General features: G+C 47.8%; 2 gene segments (V, D, J or C); both read left to right on the top strand.

The window, feature by feature from the left end:
• Positions 1-5,087: 5,087 nt before the first annotated feature.
• LOC130851814 (T cell receptor beta variable 6-4-like) lies at positions 5,088-5,578 on the top strand. The segment is given in 2 exon segments: positions 5,088-5,136; positions 5,223-5,578. Coding segments are annotated over 2 exon segments (405 nt in total).
• Positions 5,579-12,002: 6,424 nt separating this feature from the next.
• Positions 12,003-16,707, top strand: LOC130851813 (T cell receptor beta variable 5-1-like). The segment is given in 5 exon segments: positions 12,003-12,051; positions 12,181-12,466; positions 13,160-13,218; positions 15,777-15,780; positions 16,602-16,707. Coding segments are annotated over 5 exon segments (504 nt in total).
• The last annotated feature ends 5,948 nt before the right edge of the window (positions 16,708-22,655 follow it).

Here is a 22,655-nt window from a genome sequence, read left to right as displayed (position 1 = left end):
ACACACATGCTCACACACACATGAACACACATGTACACACAAACACACACAAGCTCACACGTGTTCACACACATGAACTCATGTTCACACACATGCACACACACACTGTGTGGGTTACTTTTTCACTCACTTGTGTCTTTTGATGAGAACCTCTTAATCCAGAATCATTCCATTTTTCCCCACTTTTTGGTTTGTGTTTTGTATTTTGTATCTTGGTATCTAGTGTGAGAAATCTGCCTATTTCCAATGATCATGTTTCCTTATATTTTCCCTCTAAATTCTTTATATTTTAAACTTTTACATGAAGATCTGTAAGTCAACTGGAATTCTTTGTATATGAAATGAGGAAGAAGTCAAATTACGGTTTTCCATATACTTATCCACGTGACCCAATATTGTTTGTTGAAGAGTAACACTTTCCTCACCGCTGTGTGGTGTCGCTTTTGTCACATATCAGTCATTGCAAATGTGTTGGTCAGTTTCATCAGCTTTTGCGCAAATAACACACTGCCCTACTTACTATGGCTTTGTGATTTATCATATGGAATGCCATAAAAGGAAAGCCATATGATCATCTCTATAGATGCTCAAAAAATTAAAAAGATTTCTAAAGGAGGATGAAAAATGTTCTAATTTTAAAAAGAATTAATTTTTTCTTTATGAAAAATTTAAAAAGTTTTTTCAACAAAAGATACTAAGAAAATTCTATATGTATGGATAGGTGAGAGTGTGTATGTGATGAGTGTCAGGCAGGGGCAGGCAGAGGAGAACAAGGGGTGTTGTGGGCACACGGGGACATGGGGACGGTGCTCCCCTCACACCACCCTTTGCTGAGGGGCTGTGCAGGACAGGGAATGGCATAGAGGAGCCGGGCTTGGGTCCTGCCAGGGGGTACAGTGGACCGGGAGGCAGCCTGCAGGGCCGTCAGAGCAGTGACATCATAGGCAGATGCTCCTATCAGGGAAACAGGAGGTTCAGTGCTTTAGACCACTCACCCCAGGAGACCTATCCCGAGCTAGGTATTTTTTGGTTTCTGAGGCTACCATGGGCTCCAGCTCCTCTGCTCTGTGGCTCTTTGTCTCCTGGGAGCAGGTGAGTCCTGAGAACAGCCTGGGAGCTTCTGATATGCAATTGGCATCCCAGAGATACAAGCCTGCTGATGAGGGCTGAGCAGGAGGCGTCCCCTGTGCTCTGCCCTCAGCCTCCCCTGTCTCCGCCCCAACAGGCCTGGTGGATTCTGGAGTCACTCAGACCCCAAAATACCTGATCAAGTCAAGACAACAGTAGGTAACACTGAGGTGTTCCCCTGTCTCTGGACATCTCTCCGTGTCCTGGTACCAACAGCCCCTGGGCCAGGGCCCTCAGTTCCTTGTTCAGTATTACCACGGGAAAGTGAGAGAGAAAGGAAACCTCCCAAAACGATTCTCAGGTCAACGGTTCAGTGACTCTAGCTCTGACCTGAACTTGAGCTCCTAGGAGCTACCGGACTCAGCCCTGTAACTGTGCCAGCAGCCAAGACACAGCCCTGCAGGATCAGCTGCCTCTGGTACAAAAACACTCCTGTCCCAGCTCAGGAAGTGGCCGCGAGGATGCCAGCTGCCAATCAGCCAGGCCCAGGCCCTGGTAAAGGGGACAGCCCTCCCCAGACATTCTGTGTTTAGAGATGTTTTAATATTCACAATAAACATACATAATAATTATTTTTTTTACCTGTTTATCCATCCGAGGGGAAGTGACTTACCCAGATCTCATAATTCAGAACTGTCAGAGCAAGAAATCAGACCCAAGTCTGCCCTCAACTCCTGTGGTCCTGCCCCCACAGTAGAAATATATGCATAGATACGTATATATAGTTATGTATCTAATTATCTATCTGTGTGTATATATATATATATATATATATATATGGCTGTGTGTTATGGCTGATAAGTCTGCAATCTGCAGCTGAGCTGGTCGTACTAGAGACCCGGGAGAGTTGATGTTTAACTTCAAAGGCTGTTTGGCAGGAAGAGCTGATGTTGGAGTGAACACCACCAGCTGGACAGTTCTCCCTTCCCCAGGGGAGGAAGAGTCTTTTTGTTCCATGCATGTCTTCCACTGACTGGATGAGGCCCACCTACATTATGGGAGGTCATCTGCTTTACTTATTAGATGTTAAGCTAATGGAATGTTAAAGTCTATCTATACATGTGCTAATCTCTTCCAAAAACACCCTCACAGGAGCACCCAGAATACTGTTTAACTAAATACCTGTGGCCCGGTGAAGTCGACACATTAAATGAGCCATGACAGCATCCTGCAGTCCTGCATAAGAATTTAGTGACCATGAAGTCCCTGGCATGTAGCAGGACTCTGGACTTCTTGACTCCCTTTGCTAATCTCTGACAGCCTCTTTTGTTGCTGTGCATGGGCTTCCTCTAGTTGCAGCTAGTGGGGGCTACTCTTCATTGTGGTGTGTGGGCTTCTCATTGCGGTGGCTTCTCTTGTGTGGAGCACCGGCTCTAGGCACGCAGGCTTCAGTAGTTGTAGCACGAAGGCTTCAGTAGTTGTGGCTCGCAAACTCTAGAGCACAGGCTCAGGAGTTGTGGCGCATGGGCTTAGTTGCTGTGTGGCAAGTGGGATCTTCCCAGATCAGGGATCAAACTTGTGTCCACACATTGGCATGTGGATTCTTAACCACTGCGTCACCAGGGAAGTGCCATACTTTGTCTTCAAACGTTAACGTTCAGGACTTCAGAAGACTCAGGAATGAATATATTTTTGCCTAAGATTCATTACATGAAATAACAAGAGCATGTAACAAGCGTCCCTCCTCAGGCATTTTGAAATCAACTTTATTGAAGTATGAATTATAGTTAATGCTTGAACAACATTGAATGTAGGGACCCTGAGCCACCCCCAACCCTGCAGTCAAAAGTCTGTGTATAACTCCACGGTCAACCCCCTGGGCCCACTATTCCACATGTGCGGTTCAACCAAGTGCAATTGTTTATTGCTGTAGTGTGTGTTTCTCAAAACATTCACACATAAGTGGACCCATGTAGTTCAAACCTGTGTGGTTCAAGGGTCAACTGTATATACAATAAACGTTACAGCATGTCTAATGGGCAGATCACTGGTTTCACACAATCTAGATGTATATGTCCATGTAACATCCACCCATAAAGAGAGAGAACCTTTCCTTCACCAGAAAGTTCCTCCATGCCTCTTTCCCATGCCTCTCTCCTTCCCGACAACCAACAATATGATTTCTATTGCTACAGATGTGTTTGGCTCAAGCATCTTTTTAGTGAACATGTAAGTTCCCTACCCATTAAAACAATTCCTCTTCAGCACACAACTCGATATTTCAGACAGTAACATGCTCCTGGAAAGTGTTATGGCTAAAGAAGTGCTTGAAACACAATATCCACATCAGGGCAATTATATCTGGAGATGGGCGGTTTGATAAAATGATCATCAAAAGGTCCTCCCAGCTGGTACAAGCTGTTTTAATAAAATGCATTTATTCACTTTCACAAATTTCTTTTCTCCAAACCCATTCCCTTAAATCATTTGATAATGATATTTGGACCAAAAGTTGTCATCTCGCAGGAAATTATTTTGCAATCCCATGAGACACACACCTAGCAAGCCTTCATGTTCACACATTGTGTGCTGGGCTGAGCAGATCGTTGGCAGTAGCGACTTCGGTGAGAAATTATTTACATCAGCAGAATGGATGACTTTGCCTTGACCCCAAGTATCCAAGCCACAGGCCATGAGCTGGAAAGCCCCCCTTTCTGTTCTGATCTTGCCTGGGCACCAGTCTCCTGTGCTGTGTATCCTTCTGTCTCCTGGACCACAGAAGGTCTGAGCACCAATGGGGAACCACGGGTGAGCTTGTCAGGCCCCAATCCATGGCTTGTTGCTATGGTTACAACATGAGCCTCCTTCTTTGCTTCTGACTTTAGTTTCAGTGTCTTTCTCTCCCAGGCCCCAGGAATGCTTAGTCACCAAGCCCCCAGACATGTCCTCAAGGGAAACCAGCACATCAGGAGGTCGACACAGGAAAAAATGTACTCAGGACCAGCTACATAACTTGCAGGGCTTGTGGTTCAAAAATTATTGAGAATTTCAAGATCACAACATCAGAGCTTTGCAGCAAGAATGGGGTCATTCTAAGCATGGGGTTGTGTGCACATGATACAGTTTGGAGTTTATGATATTTGATACTCAGTTATTGGCAGCCACGCTTCACAAGGACGTGTTCCCCATGGAACGGATGTCTCATATAAAAACAGAACACTTTTCATTTATCCTGAAGTTGGCCACCTCCCCCCGCATCCCTCCCACATCTGTATGCCATTGTGCTGACATGTCATCTGTGGTCCTGGGCCACCATCTTCTCGCCACAAAGAAAGGTGGGTCACAGGCGTGAGGTGGTTCTCCTGCTGCCCCCCCCGTCGCCCCCCCCCATACACGGGAAGCCCGGGCTCTGGTGACCACGCAGGAGCTGCAGCTGCATTGGGCAGGAGCCCCAGCTGTGGGTGAATAGGTAAGAAATAGAACCAAACGATTCCTCACATGTGGATGCGCCCACCCTGAGGTTGGGGAACCAGATACCAGAAGGATCACCGTAGGTGGAAGGACGCGACCAGGATTGTGGTCAATTCCACAAAGCAGAAACGGACGCTTGAAGAGCATTTGGGACGCGAGTCATAGAGGGCAGCAGGAGGTCGCAAGGATTTTCCCTGAGATTCACATCTACAGAAATGTGTAGATAAATAAACTGAATAAGCGTACTAATGAAGAATTCTCTCTGGGATAAAATACACATAAAGTTACAAACTGTTTTAGAGAAAGGTTAAAAGAACTTGTAAGACTGGCTTCTGATCCGAGGAATGCCTTCTTCCTGTTCTAAGCTGCTCACTGTAGATTCCTGTTTGATCTGAGCCTCAGGGGAAGGGGTGTGGCCTCCTGTGTGACAGATGGACTCTGGGGCCTGGCAGGGACAAGGACATCTCTGAATGACTCCCTGCAGGGCCCCTCTCCCCTCTCAGCAACACACAAACATTGAAGACTCCTGTTCCTGCTCCACCCCCACCATGAGCACCTGCCTCCTGTGCTGTGTGGCCTTCTGTCTCCTGAAGGCAGGTGAGTCCCGGGGGGCAGGGGTCCTTTAGGGTCACGGCACTAAGCCTTCCCCTGAGGCTTCAGCATCAGCTTCTCCTTCTGCACAGGCCCAGTGAACGCTGGTGTCCCTCAGGACCCAAAATTTCAGTTGCTGAGGACAGGACAGATCATGACAGTAAAATGTACCCAGGATGTGGACCACATCTATATGTACTGGTACCGACAAGACCTGGGACACGGGCTGAGGCTGATCCATTACTCAGCTGGCACTGGCAGCACCAGCAAAGGAGACGTCCCCGAGGGGTACAGCATCTCCAGACCAAACCTTGAGAACTTCCCTCTCACGCTGGAGTCTGCCACCCCCTCCCAGACATCTGTGTACTTCTGTGCCAGCAGTGACTCCACAGCGCTGCACGGCCACCTCCTCTCTGCACAAAAACACAGGGCAGGCCTTGCACCCTAAGACTGAGTGGAGTCCCTTGCAGACTCCTAGCACCTGGAGCCTAGGATCCTCTGGGGTCACATCTGTACAGGATAACCCTTATTGTGTGCGATCTCAGCCAGCCCAGACCTGACCCCAGGGCCTCGTGGGCATGTGTCCACCGTCACTCTCTGTTTTTCATCTGCAGCCCCACCCCCACCCCGTGAAAAGAAAGATGCGTCCCCAGCTCTGACTCCTAGCCATCAGCCTGAGCCTGAGACCTCTAGGAGGAAACATCATTGGTAAATCACATGCACGTAGGCCCTCTTCTCTCTCCATGGGCACCTCATTGCTGTTTCTCTGGAAGGTTCTCCCCCAGCCGGGCCCTCAGGACATCTCTGCTCTCGCCCACCTTTCCCAGATGGGGCAGGTTTCCTCTCCCCACCTCCCTGGCGTCAGCTCCCCGGCCCTCCCTACTGCAGCCTCGCTGCTCCGTCCTCATCGGGGTCATCTCTGTCATGGTCTGAGCACAGGCGGAAAAGAATTTCCAGACAGAAGGCAGATAAAGAAGATACGATTTATTAATGAGAAGGGACGCTGCTAGAACAGCGGCCTGACTTCCTGGGAGCTGGGGAGAGTCGACGATGGTGACGATGAGCATGGGTGGCTTGTGTGGTGTTACAGCCAGGGAGCAGAGGGACTAGCGGGTCACCTGCTGAGTGGGTGGGGTCTGCATGTTTCCAATGTGCAGAGTGGGAGAAGCAGGGGACCACGACCTTCCCTCCTACGGGATGGGAAAGGAGCCAGGCGTGTGCTTGGGAAGATGAGGTTGCGGTGGTTGCTGTGGGACAGTGATTAGGGTCTGGTAACTCTCTGTTCCTGTGATGTTGGCCCTTTGATTTTTTCTTGTTCTTTGTCCTTGGAGCTCACCACAATGTCCCTTCCCACGACACAGGGAACCTTACAAGAGGCCTGTGTAAATGGTCTTCTGTGAGCAAGCTGTCCAAGATCTTCAAAGGAAAATCAATTTCAGCTAATTATTAATCATCCAAAAGCCCTTGGGAGTCCATCTGCAGGAGGAGAGACAGGTTGTCTCCGTGTGTTCCGCACCTCTGCCCGTTTTTAGTATCTCGCCTAACCTAGGCCAGGTCTGTACCATCTTCCTCATCAAGACGTTCTAAAAGCCAAAACAGTTTCTCCATGGCTAGATTATTTTCTCTTAAAATGCAAAATCACCAATCAGTTAGGGTACGTGTTTGTGTCCCCATTTAGGAAAAGGCAAAGTAAAACAAAACAAACATACAGAAACACAGTGCAATAGGCAAATAGTGAAATAGTTTCTAATTTAAACACACTCGATGAGTATTAAATCTGGACAAACCCCGTGTTCCCACACATAGACCACACGGGGTGCTGTGGAACAGCCCAGCTCCATAAGTTTCAGGGCCAAAACTAGCAATTTCCTGGGACCGGGAAGGTTAAGAAACAGCCTTGGTTGGTGCTTTTACCTTTGGAAGCCTTCATAGCATAGACACTACTTTGCAGACTTGCTGTCCCAGCTGGGAGCCATGACCTTCAACTATGCACGGATGAGGCAGTTTCTGAGGTTACAAGGGGCAGTGAAGGGGGCCGAGCTGGGAGGGCACAGGGCCAGGGAGAGAAACTTGTGCCTCACAGGAAAAGCAAAGGCGTGTGGGGATGGGCATGTGGCCTATACCCAGCCTCGCCGAGACCAGCCCATTCCAGCCCCCATGTCACATAAGAGGCTTTGCAGGACAAAGCAGGGTTCCTAGATCACCTGACCTGGAATGGGAGGCCAGGCTCATGGGAACCAGCAGAGACAATGACATCAGAGCAGTGATGTCACCACCTAACTTCCAATCAGAGAAATGATGCCCAGAACTTCAGCTCCCAGAGAACCAGAGCTCTGAACCAAGACACGCCTGCCCAGCTCTGCCGCTTCCTGCCATGGGCTCCAGTCTCCTCTGCTGGGTGGCTCTGTGTCTCCTGGCAGCAGGTAGGTCCTTGGTACAGGCAGGCATCTCTGTTCTAAGCATGACAATACCTGAATCCAAGGCACCTTCGGGCTCTCTCCCGTGTTCTTTCTCCAGCCCCTGTGTCCTTCCCTCACAGGCCCAGTGGATTCTGGAGTCACCCAAACACCAAGATACCTCATGAAAGCAAGAGGACACCAAGTGATGCTGAGATGGTCCCCTGTGTTAGGGCACCACAGTGTATCTTGGTACCAACAGGTCCTGAGTGAAGGTCCTCAGTTCCTCTTTGAGTTTTATGAAACTATGCAAAGAGCCAAAGGCAACTTCCCAGATCAATTCTCCGCACAACAGTTCCAGAACTCTCACTCTGAGATGAATGTGAACTCCTTGGAGATGAGGGACTCGGCCCTGTACCTCTGTGCCAGCAGCTTGGCACAGCCCTGCTGAGTCAGCAGGGTTCTGTGCACAAACCTCCCTGCCCCAGTGGGGAGCAACCTCAGAGCTGACAGCTGCATGAGAGCCCAGAGATTGTAGTGGGAAAGGAAAATGCATGAGGGGGCTGAAAGGCAGCCTTGGGCTCTTGTGGCACTCAGGGGAGGGACAAGAGGTCAAGAAGATGTGTTCAGAGGATGGGCTGCATCAACAGGTTCCCTCCTACACGACCTCCTTGGCTGGTACTTGAAGCTACCAGGGGTAAGGAAGAGTTTGTCATTTCATAATTGGTGGCCTCTTTTGTGAAAGAGAGAGTCCATTTGTGGAGCAAAGGTACTTGATCAATATGTGATTCTAATATCATCATATGCATTTGCTTTCTATAATTTAGGGGAAAGAATTGAAGATTTGGTGAAAGTCTAGGGCAAGGATTATGATTAAGATGGTTGAGAAGGGAGCTAGAGCTACAACATGAGTAAAACTGTGGTCTGTGTAACATGATCTCTTTTCTTCTCCCTCCCAAGGTCGCCAGTACCAGAAAATATTCAGCCAGGCCTCATAACACCCAGCATCACCTAGGGACTGGTCCAGAAGAGGTCATCACTACCCAGATGATGTGATGATGGTGTGAGAAACCTGGAGATGGTGCTGACTTCTTCCTTCTTAACCTCTCACCCCTGCCCTGCCTCCTGGGGACAAAGCTGAGTGCCCCCCACACACAGATGAGGGCAGGCCTCCCCTGATTATAAACAGGCAAAGCTCCAAAGATCAATTCTGCTTCCCTGGGATCACTTTTTAACACTTCATCACCCTGATTCTTTTCACTTCAAAGTATCACTTCTTCGCTCCCTCAGGATGCGTCTTCCTCTGTGACCAAACATCTCTTTGCAAAACTCCCAAAATACAGATGCCTTTTCAACCCTCTGCATGTGCTCTTGCTCTTGCCATGGCCTAAAGGAATCTCTCTCCTCCCCAAACTTGACCAGGTACTACCCACCTTTAAACACTAGCTCAGACGTGTCTTCCACTTTGCTTCTTATCCTGACTTTTCAGGGTGCTATACTGTTGACTTATTTGCTCAGGCCAACATAATAAAATGCAACAGACTATGTGGCTTATACAACAGACATTTGTTTCTCACAGAATTGAGGGCCTGAAACCCAAGATCCGGGTGCTACGGTTGGTTTCTGGAGAGAACTCAGTTCCTGGTTTGGAGACAGCTGCCTGCTCCCTGTGTCCTCACATGGCCTCTCCTCTGGGCTTTACAGAGAAAGAGCTCTCTGGTGTCACCTCCTCTTCTTCTAAGGACACCAGTCATGTTGTGTTAGAATCCCAGCCTTATAATATTGTTTACCCTCAACTACCTCCCTCCAGGCCCTAAGTCCAGATACAGTCACACTGGGGGTTAGGACAACACATGAATTTGGGGGAGACACAAGTCCATCTATAGAAACTCCCTTCCTCTCTTTACTTTCATAGGAAAAGCCAAGCTATAAGGATATCATTCTTACTCCTTGAGACTTGTGAAATGAGTGAATTAATGCCCACCTGCATAGAGCTGCATGGAGTATTTTATTTTCCCAGCACAATTCAGACATTTATTCTAGAGTATGAAACTCTGGACCCAAGCCCAGTCTTCCAGTTTGTGGGAATATTTTAACATTTCCTTTTCTGGATTTGCTGATGTCAATGTAAAGTTTTATCTGAGTATTCCATATGCAGCCCTCTTCCAAACCAAGTACACTTGCTAATTTAGGTCCCTGTGAGTTAGTTTAAAGTGATAATGGAAAGGTAACCTAGTGTGGTTTAAAGAAAAAGTGCATGTTTTCTAGCTAAACGTGGATTTGAATGCAAAGTGCCACTCTCTTGAAATGTCCCAAATCTCTCTGAATTGTAACAATCTCAGAAGTTGGGGTTGGGATGTTTTCAATTTCTTCTTTGCACTTGTCTGTATTGTTGATTTACAATGTTGTGTTAGTTTCTGGTGTACAGCTCAGTGATTCTCACACACACACACACACAGACACAAGAATGAGTCAAAAATTATCCTCACTCCAGTTTTAGTAAAACTTATATAAATTGTACAGACAGAGTGTGGATAATATATATATATATACACACACACATATATATGTATATATACTTCTCCAGATTCCTTTCTCTTATAGATTATTACATACTAATGAATGTGGTTCCCTGTGCTATGCAGTAGGTCCTTGTTTTTTATCTGTTTGATATATAGTAGGGCATATACACTAATCACAATCTCCGAATTTGTCCCTCCCCACATTTCCCCTTTGGGAACCATACGTTTCTTTCCTATGTCTGTTGGTCTATTTCTGTTTTATACATAAGTTCAGTTTTATCTTTTTGTGTGTGTGTTTTACGTATAAGTGATATATTATGATATTTGGCTTTCATTGCCTAGTTTATTTCATTAGGATGACAATCTCTAGATCCATTCATGTTACTGCAAATGGCATTATTTCATTGTTTTTCCTGGCTGAGTAATATTCTTTTGCATACACATACCAGTTCTCTATGCATTTATCTGTCAATGGACATGTAGGTTGCTTCCTTGTCTCAGCTATTGTATAGTGCCACTATGAACACTGTGGTGCATGTATCTTTTTGAATTGGAGTTTTGTCCAGATTTATGCCCAGGAGTCAGATTACAGGATCACATGGTAACACTATTTTTAGTTTTTTAAGGAACCTTTGTACTGTTCTCATACTGGCCGTACAATTTTCATTCCCACCAGCAGTGTAAGAGAGGTCCTTTCTCTCTACATCCTTTCCAACATGTATTATCTGAAGAATTTTTGATGATGGTTATTGGGCCCGATATGAGATGATATCTCATTGTAGTTGTGATTTGCATCGCTCTGATGATTAGTGATGGTGAGCATCTTTTCATGTGCCTTTTGACCATGTGATTTCTCTGTAGAATTGTCTAAGTTTTTGCTGACAGCATGGTTATTGCACGATTTTATAATTTCAGAAATAAATGGGTTCATGTATATATCGTCTGTATACAAACAGTACCTAGAATTTGGTAACACTAATTTTAAATATAAAATCTGGAAATATGTGGATGTGATTACTGAGAAGGAGCTATGGGATACCTGCTTCCAGGCTGGTTTCCCTTGAGGTCACCAGAGTGTTTATTTTTACACCCACACCTTTCCATCTCAGAATTCTACCCTCATTGCAGTGGTGCAGCAAGTGTTTCCTCCTTCATCGAAATGTTGGATCATACAGTCTTTTAATTCCAGAGCCTAAGACTGGATTTGAAGTTGAACCATAAGTCAGCCAGGCTGAAAAGGTAGAAAACGTGTGTGTGTGTGTGTGTGTGTGTGTGTGGAAGGGGTTGCAGGTGGTGCTTGTGGGGAATTTCTATTCTTGATTTAGAAGGATGGTGCAGATCTAGGAGGCTGTGGACCATTGGCCACGTGGAGGTGCTGTGGGCCCACGGTACTCAAGGTGCCCTGGGAGGGGCTGAGAGTCACCCAGGAGAGGGCAGCTTAAGGAAACCTGGACTCCATGTCTGCCTCAGGGAGCTGGTGAGGGTTCTCAGAGTGGCCCTGGGACATGAGGCGCCAGCACAGACCCCTCACTGCCCAGGTGAGTAGAGATGTGTCTGGAGCTTCAGGATGCACCAGGAGGCCGTGTCCCAGAGTCTGCACGGGAAGTGGGGGTGGCTGGGTTGTGGTGGCTGGTGATGGCTGGGTGATGAGTGTCAGGCAGGGGCAGGCAGAGGAGAACAACGTGAGTTGTGGGCCCACGGGGACATGGGGACGGTTCTCCCCTCACACCACCCTTTGCTGAGGGGCTGTGCAGGACAGGGAATGGCATGGAGGAGCTGGGCCTGGGTCCTGCCAAGGGGCACAGTGGACCGGGAGGCAGCCTGCAGGGCCGTCAGAGCAGTGACATCATAGGCAGATGCTCCTATCAGGCAAACAGGAGGTTCAGTGCTTTAGACCACTCACCCCAGGAGACCCGCCCCAAGACAGGGCTTGTCTTCATTTCCTGAGGCTGCCATGGGCTCCAGGCTCCTGTGCTGTGTGGCTCTTTGTCTCCTGGGAGCAGGTGAGTCCTGAGCACAGCGTGGGAGCTTCTGATATGCCTCTGCCATCCTCGAGGTAGAAGCTGATGAGGGCTGAGCAGGAGGTGTCCCCTGTGCTCTGCCCTCAGCCTCCTCTGTCTCCTCCCCAACAGGCCTGGTGGATTCTGGAGTCACTCAGACCCCAGAATACCTGATCAAGTCAAGACAACAGCAAGTGACCCTGAGATGTTCTCCTGTCTCTGGACACCTCTCCGTGTACTGGTACCAACAGGTCCTCGGCCAGGGCCCTCAGTTCCTTGTTCAGTATTACGACAGGCAAGTGAGAGACAAAGGAAACCTCCCAGAACGATTCTCAGGTCAACAGTTCAGTGACTCTAGCTCTCAGCTGAACTTGAGCTCCTTGGAGCTGCCGGACTCGGCCCTGTATCTCTGTGCCAGCAACCAAGACACAGCCCTGCAGAAGCAGCTGCCTCTGGTACAAAAACACTCCTGCCCCAGCTCAGGAAGTGGCTGCAAGGTTGCCAGCTGTCAGTGTGCCAGGCCCTGGTCTTCGTAAAGGGAACAGCCCTTCTCAGGGTTTTATGGTCTCCTTTTAGGCTCACAAAAGCTATGCACGATAAGTATTACATTGTCTGATTATACATCTGAGTTATGAAATATAAGAGCCCATATTTATAACTGTCAGAACAAGGAATCAGACTGAAGTTTCTTCTCAACCCCTGTGGTCCCTGCCCCCATCTGTCCTCCCATAGAACATATATATGCAGACATACACATGCTTTAAAGAAATTGGCTCACATAGTGGCAAAGGCTGAAAAGTCGAAAATCTGCAAGCTCACCCGGTGGTACTAGAGCCCCAGGGAGAGCTGATGGATAAGTTCGAATGCTGAGGAACTGATGTCCTAGTGAAGACCATCAGCTGGACAGTCCTCTCTCACCTGGGGGAGGATCAGTCTTTTTGTTCCATTCATGTCTTCAGATGGTTGGTTGAGGCCCACTGACACCGTGGAAGGTCATCTGCTTTCCTAATTAAACTATGAATCTAATCTAATATTAAAGTCTAATGGTTTCACATGTTAATCTCTTCCTAAAACACCCTCACAGAAACACCCAATATAGTGTTTAACTAAATACCTGTGGCCCTGTGAAGTTGACACAATACATTAGCCATAGCACCAACCTGCAGGGCTGTATAAGAATTTGGTGACCATGAAGTACCTGGCACCTAGCAGGACCCTGGATTTCTTGACTCCCTTGCTAATCTCTGACAGCCTCTGCAATCGTTTCCTAGGGGCAGTGGTAGACAAAGACACACTTTGCCCTGAAACCCTATAGTTGAGGACGACAGAAGTCGCAGGAAAAATTATTTATGCCAATGATTCATTACATGAAATAACAAGAGCTTGTAACATCCATGCATCCTCAGGTATTTTAAAGCCTACGTTATTGATGTGTGAATTATAGTTCAGCCACAAACAATGTGGAGCGTAGGGGCCCTGAGCCACTGCCAACCCCGCAGACAAAAATTTCTGTATCACCTCACAGTCAACCCGCTGTATCCACGATTCCACATGTGCAGATTCAACCAACCACAATTATGTAGTACTGCAGTATGTGTTTAGTAAAAATCCATGTATAAGAGGACCCACACAGTTCAAACGTGGGTGGATCAAGGGTCAACTGTATATATAATAAACATTACACCCGGTATAATAGACAGATCACTCATTTTGATCAATATATATGTGTAATCCAACGTAACATTCACCCCATAAAGATACAGAACATTTCCTTCACCAGAAAGTTCCCTCATGCAGCTTTCCCACGCCTCTCTCCTTCCTGACAACCAACAATATGATTTCTGTTGCTACAGATGTTTTTTGCTCAGGCATCTTTTTAGTGAAAATGTAAGTTCCCTACCCATTAAAACAATTCCTCTTTAGCACACAGCTAAATATTCCAGACAGTAGCGTGCTGCTGGAAGTTTTATGGTTAGGGAAATGCTTGAAGTCACGTGAGACACCAAATCCATGTACGGTACAGTTCTATGTAGAGGTGGACACTTTTATAAACTAACCATCAAAAGGTCTTCCTAGCGGGTACAAGATGTTTTTAGAAAATTTATTTATTTACTTCCATAAATTACTTTTCTCAGGATCCCTTTCCTTGAAATCATATTCTAATAATATTTTGGCAAAAAGCCGTCATCTCCTAGGAAATTATGTTGAGATCTCATGAGACACACACAGCAAGTCCTCATGGTCACACACGGCGTGCTGGGGCTGAGCAGACAACAGGCAGTAGCGACTTTGGTGAGAAATCATTTTATATCAGCAGAATGGATGCCTTTGCTTTGATCTCAACTATCCAAGCCACAGGCCTTGAGCTGGAGAGGCCCCATTTCCCTTCTAATCTTGCTGGGCCCTCAGTCGTTGGTGCCATGTGTCCGTCTTTCTCCTGGAGCACAGAAGGTCTGAGCACCAAGGTGGAACCACTGGTGGGCTAGCCAGGCCCCAGTTCATGGCTTGTTGCTGTGGTGACAACATCAGGCTCCTTCACTGTTTCTGATTTAATTTCAGTGTCTTTGTCTCCCAGGCCCCAGGGAGGCTTCGTCACCAAGACCCCAGACAGGTGATCACGCTCCAGGGAAACCAGCAGGTCACCACAGGTCCACCCTCATGGACTCAGGACCAGCTGCATAATTTAGAAGGCCTGTAGTTCAAAAATTATTAACAATGGGAACATCACCACAGCAGAGCATTGCAGGAAGGATGGGGTCCTTCTAAGCATGGAGTTGTGTGCAACATGATACAGTTTGGGGCTCTGTGATATTTGTTACCCAATTCAATGCAGCCAGGCTTCAGAGAGAGGTGTCCCCAAGGAATGGATGTCCCGTGTAAAAACAGAGCATATTTTATTTACCTGGAGTCTGCCATCTCTCCTCACATCCCTCCCACATCTGTATGCCTTTGTGCTGACATGTCATCCGCAGTGCTGGGCCATCTTCTCGCCACAAAGAAAGGTGGGTCACAGGCGTGAGGTGGTTCTCCTGCTGCCCCCCCCCCCCCACCCCCAGACATGGGAAGCCCAGGCTCCAGTGACCACGCAGGAGCTGCAGCTGCATTGGGCAGGAGCCCTGGCTTTGGATGAATTGGTAAGAAATAGAGACAAAGGATTCCTCACATGTGGATGTGCCCGTCCTGAGGTTGGGGAACCAGATACCAGAAGGATCACCGTAGGTGGAAGGAGGCGACCAGGATTGTGGTCAATTCCACAAAGCAGAAATGGACGCTTGAAGAGCATTTGGGACGCGAGTCATAGAGGGCAGCAGGAGGTCGTAAGGATTTTCCCCAAGATTCACATCTACAGAAACGTGTAGATAAATAAACTGAATAAGCATATTGATGAAGAATTCTCTCTGGGATAAATTACACATAAAGTTACAAACTGTTTTAGAGAAAGGTTAAAAGAACTTGTTAGACTGGCTTCTGATCTGAGGAATGCCTTCTTCCTGTTCTAAGCTGCTCACTGTAGATTCCTGTTTGATTTGAGCCTCAGGGGAAGGGGCGTGGCCCCCTGTGTGAAGGGTTGGCTCTGGGGCCTGGCAGGGACAGGGACATCTCTGAATGACTCCCTGCAGAGCCCCTCTCCCCTCTCAGCAACACACAGACACAGAGGACCCTCCGCCTGCCCCACCCCCACCATGAGCACCTGTCTCCTGTGCTGTGTGGCCTTCTGTCTCCTGCAGGCAGGTGAGTCCCGGGGGGCAGGGGCCCCTTAGGGTCACAGCACTAAGCCTTTCCTCTGTGGCCACAGCATCAGCTTCTCCTTCTGCACAGGCCCAGTGAACGCTGGTGTCACTCAGGACCCAAAATTCCAGGTGACGAGGACAGGACAGAACACGACAGTAAAATGTACCCAGGATCTGGACCACAACTATATGTACTGGTACTGACAAGACCTGGGACACAGGTTGAGGCTGATCCATTACTCAGCTGGCACTAGGACCACCAGCAAAGGAGACGTCCCCGAGGGGTACAGAGTCTCCAGACCAAACCTTGAGAACTTCCCTCTCACGCTGGAGTCTGCCACCCCCTCCCAGACATCTGTGTACTTCTGTGCCAGCAGTTACTCCACGGTGCTGCATGGCCACCTCCTCTCTGCACAAAAATACAGGGCAGGCCTTGCACCTTAAGACTAAGTGGAGCCCTTTGCAGACTCCTAGCATCTGGAGCCTGGGATCCTCTGGGGTCACATCTGTGCAGGGTAATCCTTATTGTGTGCGATCTCAGCCAGCCCAGACCTGACTCCAGGGCCTTGTGGGCATGTGTCCACCGTCACTCTGTCTTTCATCTGCAGCCCCACCCCCACTCCTGTGAACAGAAAGATGGGTCTCCAGCTCTGACTCCTAGCCATCAGCCTGAGCCTGAGACCTCTAGGAGGAAACATCATTGGTAAATCACATGCATGTAGGCCCTCTTCTCTCTCCATGGGCAGCTCATTGCTGTTTCTCTGGAAGGTTCTCCCCCAGCCGGGCCCTCAGGACATCTCTGCTCTCGCCCACCTTTCCCAGATGGGGCAGGTTTCCTCTCCCCACCTCCCTGGCGTCAGCTCCCCGGCCCTCCCTACTGCAGCCTCGCTGCTCCGTCCTCATCGGGGTCATCTCTGTCATGGTCTGAGCACAGGTGGAAAAGAATTTCCAGACAGAAGGCAGAATAAAGAAGATAGGATTTATTAAAGACAAGGAACGCTGCTAGAACGGCAGGCCGACTTCCTGGGAGCCGGGCAGAGTCGACGATGAGCATAGGTGGCTTGTGTGGTGTTACAGCCAGGGAGCAGAGGGACTAGCGGGTCACCTGCTGAGTGGGTGGGGTCTGCATGTTTCCAATGTGCAGAGTGGGAGAAGCAGGGGACGACGACCTTCCCTCATACGGGATGGGAAAGGAGCCAGGCGTGTGCTTGGGAAGATGAGGTTGCGGTGGTTGCTGTGGGACAGTGATAAGGGTCCCGTCCTCTCTGTTCTGGTGATGTCGGCCCTTTGATTTTTCTTGTTCATTGTCCTTGGAGCTCACCACAATGTCCCTTCCCACGACACAGGGAACCTTACAAGAGGCTTGTGTAAATGGTCTTCTGTGAGCAAGCTGTCCAAGATCTTCAAAGGAAAATCAATTTCAGCTAATTATTAATCATCCAAAAGCCCTTGGGAGTCCATCTGCAGGATGAGAGACAGGCTGTCTCCGTGTGTTCCGCACCTCTGCCCGTTTTTAATATCTCGCCTAACCTAGGCCAGGTCTGTACCATCTTCCTCATCAAGACTCTCTAAAAGTCAACACAGTTTCTCCATGGCCACATTCTTTTCTCTTAAAATGCAAAATCACCAATCAGTTAGGGTACGTGTTTGTGTCCCCATTTAGGAAAAGGCAAAGTAAAATAAAACAAACATACAGAAACACAGTGCAATAGGCAAATAGTGAAATAGTTTCTAATTTAAACACACTTGATGAGTATTAAATCTGGACAAACCCCTTGTTCCTACACATAGACCACATGGGGTGCTGTGGAACAGCCCAGCTCCATAAGTTTCAGGGCCAAAACTAGCAATTTCCTGGGACCGGGAAGGTTAAGAAACAGCCTTGGTTGGTGCTTTTACCTTTGGAAGCCTTCATAGCATAGACACTGCTTTGCAGTCATGCTGTCCCAGCTGGGAGCCATGACCTTCAACTATGCACGGATGAGGCAGTTTCTGAGGTTACAAGGGGCAGTGAAGGGGGCTGAGCTGGGAGGGCACAGGGCCAGGGAGAGAAACTTGTGCCTCACAGGAAAAGCAAAGGCGTGTGGGGATGGGCATGTGGCCTATACCCAGCCACGCCGAGACCAGCCCATTCCAGCCCCCATGTCACATAAGAGGCTTTGCAGGACAAAGCAGGGTTCCTAGATGAGCTGACCTGGAATGGGAGGCCAGGCTCATGGGAACCAGCAGAGACAATGACATCAGAGTAGTGACGTCACCACCTAACCTCCAATCAGAGAAAGGATGCCCAGAACTTCAGCTCCCAGACAACCAGAGCTCTGAACCAAGACACGCCTGCCCAGCTCTGCAACTTCCTACCATGGGCTCCAGTCTCCTCTGCTGGGTGGCTCTGTGTCTCCTGGCAGCAGGTAGGTTCTTGGTACAGGCATGGCAACTGTGTTCTAAGCCTGACAGTGCCTGAATCCAAGGCACCTTTGGGCTCTCTCCCGTGTTCTTTCTCCAGCCCCTGTGTCCTTCCCTCACAGGCCCAGTGGATTCTGGAGTCACCCAAACACCAAGATACCTCGTGAAAGCAAGAGGACACCAAGTGATGCTGAGATGTTCGCCTATGTGAGGGCACCGCAGTGTATCTTGGTACCAACAGGTCCTGAGCGAAGGTCCTCAGTTCCTCTTTGAGTTTTATGAAACTATGCAAGGAGCCAAAGGCAATTTCCCAGATCGATTCTCCGCACAACAGTTCCAGGACTCTCACTCTGAGCTGAATGTGAGCTCCTTGGAGCTGAGGGACTCGGCCCTGTACCTCTGTGCCAGCAGCTTGGCACAGCCCTGCTGAGTCAGCAGGGTTCTGTGCACAAACCTCCCTTCCCCAGTGGGGAGCAACCTCAGAGCTGACAGCTGCATGAGAGCCCAGGGACTGCAGTGGGAAAGGAAAATGCCTGAGGGTGCTGGAAAGCAACCATGTGCTCTGGTGCCACTCAGGGGAGGGACAAGAGGTCAAGAAGATGTGTTCAGAGGATGGGCTGCATCAACAGGTTCCCTCCTACATGACCTTCTTGGCTGGTACTTGAAGCTACCAGGGGTGAGGAAGAGTTTGTCATTTCATAATTGGTGGCCTCTTTTGTGAAAGAGAGAGTCCATTTGTGGAGGAAAGTTACTTGATCAATATGTGATTCTAATATCATCATATGCATTCGCTTTATATAATTAGGGGAAAGAATTGAAGATTTGGTGAAAGTCTAGGGCAAGGATTATGATTAAGGTGGTTGAGAAGAGAGCTAGAGCTACAACATGAGTAAAACTGTGGTCTGTGTAACATGATCTCTTTTCTTCTCCCTCCCAAGGTCGCCAGTACCAGAAAATATTCAGCCAGGCCTCCTAACACCCAGCATCACCTAGGGACTGGTCCAGAAGAGGTCATCACTACCCAGATGATGTGATGATGGTGTGAGAAACCTAGAGATGGTGCTGACTTCTTCCTTCTTAACCTCTCACCCCTGCCCTGCCTCCTGGGGACAAAGCTGAGTGCCCCCCACACACAGATGAGGGCAGGCCTCCCCTGATTATAAACAGGCAAGGATCCAAAGATCAATTCTGCTTCCCTGGGATCAATTTTTAACACTTCATCACCCTGATTCTATTCACTTCAGAGCATCGCTTCATGGCTTGCTCAGGATGCGTCTTACTCTGTGACCAAACATCTCTTTGAAAACTCCCAAAACACAGATGCCTTTTCAATCCTCTGCATGTGCTCCTGCTCTTGCCATGGCCTAAAGGCATCTCTCTCCTCCCCAGACTTGACCAGGTACTACCCACCTTTAAGCACTAGCTCAGACATGCCTTCCTCTTTGCGTCTCAACCTGACTTTCCAGGGTGCTATACTGTTGACTTATTTGTTCAGGCCAACATAATAAAATGCAACAGTCTATGTGGCTTATACAACAGACATTTATTTCTCACAGTTCTGGGGGCCTGAAATCCAAGATCCAAGTGCTACAGTTGGTTTCTGGAGAGAACTCAGTTCCTGGTTTGGAGATAGCTGCCTTCTCCCTGTGTCCTCACATGGCCTCTCCTCTGGGCTTTACAGAGAAAGAGCTCTCTGGTGTCACCTCCTCTTCTTCTAAGGACACCAGTCATGTTGTGTTAGAGTCCCAGCCTTATAATATTGTTTACCCTTAACTACCTCCCTCCAGGCCCTAAGTCCAGATACAGTCACACTGGGGGTTAGGACTTCAACACATGAATTTGGGGGAGACAGGGGTCCGTCTATAGAAACTCCTTTCCTCTCTTTACTTTCATAGGAAAAGCCAAGCTATAAGGATATAATTCTTACTCTTTCAGCCTTGTGAAATGAGTGAATTGATGCCCACTTACATAGAGCTGCATGCAGTATTTTATTTTCCCAGCACAACTCAGACATTTATTCTAGAGTATGAAACTCTGGACCCAAGCCCAGGCTTCCAGTTTGTGGGAATATTTTAACATTTTCTTTTCTGCCTATGTTGATGTCAGTGTAAAGGCTTATCTGCAGATCCATATTCAGCCCTCTTTCAGTCTGGGTACATTTGTTAATCTAGTTCCCTGTGAGTTAGTTTAAAGTGATAATGGAAAGATAACCTAGTGAGGTTTAAAGAAATCGTGCATGTTTTCTAGTTCAACATGTATTTGAATGCAAAGTGCCACTCTCTTGAAATTTCCCAAATCTCTCCGAATTGTAACAATCTCAGAAGTTGTGGTTGGGATGTTTTCAGTTTCTTCTTTGCATTTGTCTATATAATTGATTTACAATGTTGTGTTAGTTTCCAGTGTACAGTTTAGTGATTCTCACACACACACACACACACACACACACAGACGATGAGTCAAAAATTATCCTGAGTCCGGTTATATTAAAACTTCTATAAATTCTACAGGCAGAGTGTGGATAATATATATACACACATATATGTATATATGTATATATACTTCTCCAGATTCATTTCTCTCATGGATTATTACAAACTTCGGAATATGGTTCCCTGTGCTATACAGTAGGTCCTTGTTGTTTATCCACTTGATATATAGTAGGGCACATACACTAATCAAAATCTCCTGATTTGTCCCTCCCCACATTTCCGCTTTGGGAACCATACGTTGCTTTTCTATGTCTGTTGGTCTATTTCTGTTTTATATATTAGATCATTTTTATCTTTGTGTGTGTGTGTTTTACATATAAGTGAAATATTATGATATTTGGTTTTATCTGTCCAGTTTATCTCATTAGCATCATAACCTCTAGATCCATCCATGTTCCTGAAAATGGCATTATTTCATTCTTTTTCCTGGCTGAGTAATATTCTTTTGCATACATATGCCACTTCTCTCTCCATTTTTCTGTCAATGGACATTTAGGTTGCTTTCATGTCTCGGCTCTTGTACATAGTGCCACTATGAACATTGGGATGCATGTATCTTTCTGAATTAGAGTTTTCTCCAGACTTATGCCCAGGAGTTGGATTACAGGATCATATGGTAACATTATTTTTAGTTTTTTAAGGAACCTCCATACTCATTGTGACTGTACAATTTTCATTCCCACCAACAGTGTAAGAGAGTTCCTTTCTCTCTACATCCTTTGCAGCATTTATTATGTGAAGAATTTTTGTTGATGGTTATTGGGCCCAATATGAGATATCTCATTGTAGTTGTGATTTGCATCGCTCTGATAATTAGTGACGTTGAGCATCTTTTCATGTGCCTTTTGACCACGCAATTTCTTTGTACAGTTGTCTGTTTAGGTTTTTGCTGACACCATTGTTTATTTCACAATGTTATAATTTCAGAAATAAATGGGTTCATATATATATATATATATATATATCGTCTGTATACAAACACTACCTAGAATTTGGTAATACTAATTTTAAATATAAAATCTGTAAATATGTGGATGTGATTACTGAGAAGGAGCTATGGGATACCTGCTTCCAGGCTGGTTTCCCTTGAGGTCATCAGAATGTTTTCTTTACTGCCCGTATTTTTCCATCTCAGTATCCTACCTTCATTGAGTGGTGCAGCAAGTGTTTCCTCCTTCATTGAAACGGAGGATAATACAGTCTTTGCTGTCCACAGGCTAAGACTGGATTTGAAGAGAAACTCTATATTAGCAAGGCTGGGAGGCAGAGAACGTGTGTGTGTGTGTGTGTGTGTGTGAGTGTGTGTGGAAGGGGTTGCAGGTGGTGCTTGTGGGGAATTTCTATTCTTGATTTAGACAGAAGGAGCAGATCTATGAGGCTGTGGACCGTTGGCCACGTGGAGGCGCTGTGGGCCCACACTACTCAAGGTGCCCTGGGAGGGGCTGAGAGTCAACCAGGAGAGGGCTGCTTAAGGGAACCTGCACTCCATGCCTGCATCAGGGAGCTGGTGTGAGTTCTCAGAGTGGCCCTGGGACATGAGGCGCCAGCACAGACCCCTCACTGCCCAGGTGAGTAGAGATGTGTCTGGATCTTCAGGATGCACCAGGAGGCCATGTTCCAGAGCCTGCACGGGAAGTGGGGGTGAAGGGGTTGGGGTGGCTGGTGATGGCTGGGTGATGAGTATCAGGCAGGGGCAGGCAGAGGAGAACAAGGGCTGTTGTGGGCCCACGGGGACATGGGGACGGTGCTCCCCTCACACCACCCTTTGCTGAGGGGCTGTGCAGGACAGGGAATGGCATAGAGGAGCCGGGTCTGGGTCCTGTCAAGGGGCACAGTGGACCGGGAGGCAGCCTGCAGGGCCGTCAGAGCAGTGACATCATAGGCAGATGCTCCTATCAGGGAAACAGGAGGTTCAGCGCTTTAGACCCCTCACCCCAGGTGACCCGCCCCGAGGTAGGGCTTGTCTTGGGTTCCTGAGGCTGCC

This window comes from Hippopotamus amphibius, chromosome 4, assembly GCF_030028045.1.
Source record: "Hippopotamus amphibius kiboko isolate mHipAmp2 chromosome 4, mHipAmp2.hap2, whole genome shotgun sequence".
Lineage (NCBI taxonomy): Eukaryota > Metazoa > Chordata > Mammalia > Artiodactyla > Hippopotamidae > Hippopotamus > Hippopotamus amphibius.
The sequence above is the reverse complement of the archived record's forward strand: the minus strand, read 5'-3'. Positions and strand labels throughout refer to the sequence as shown.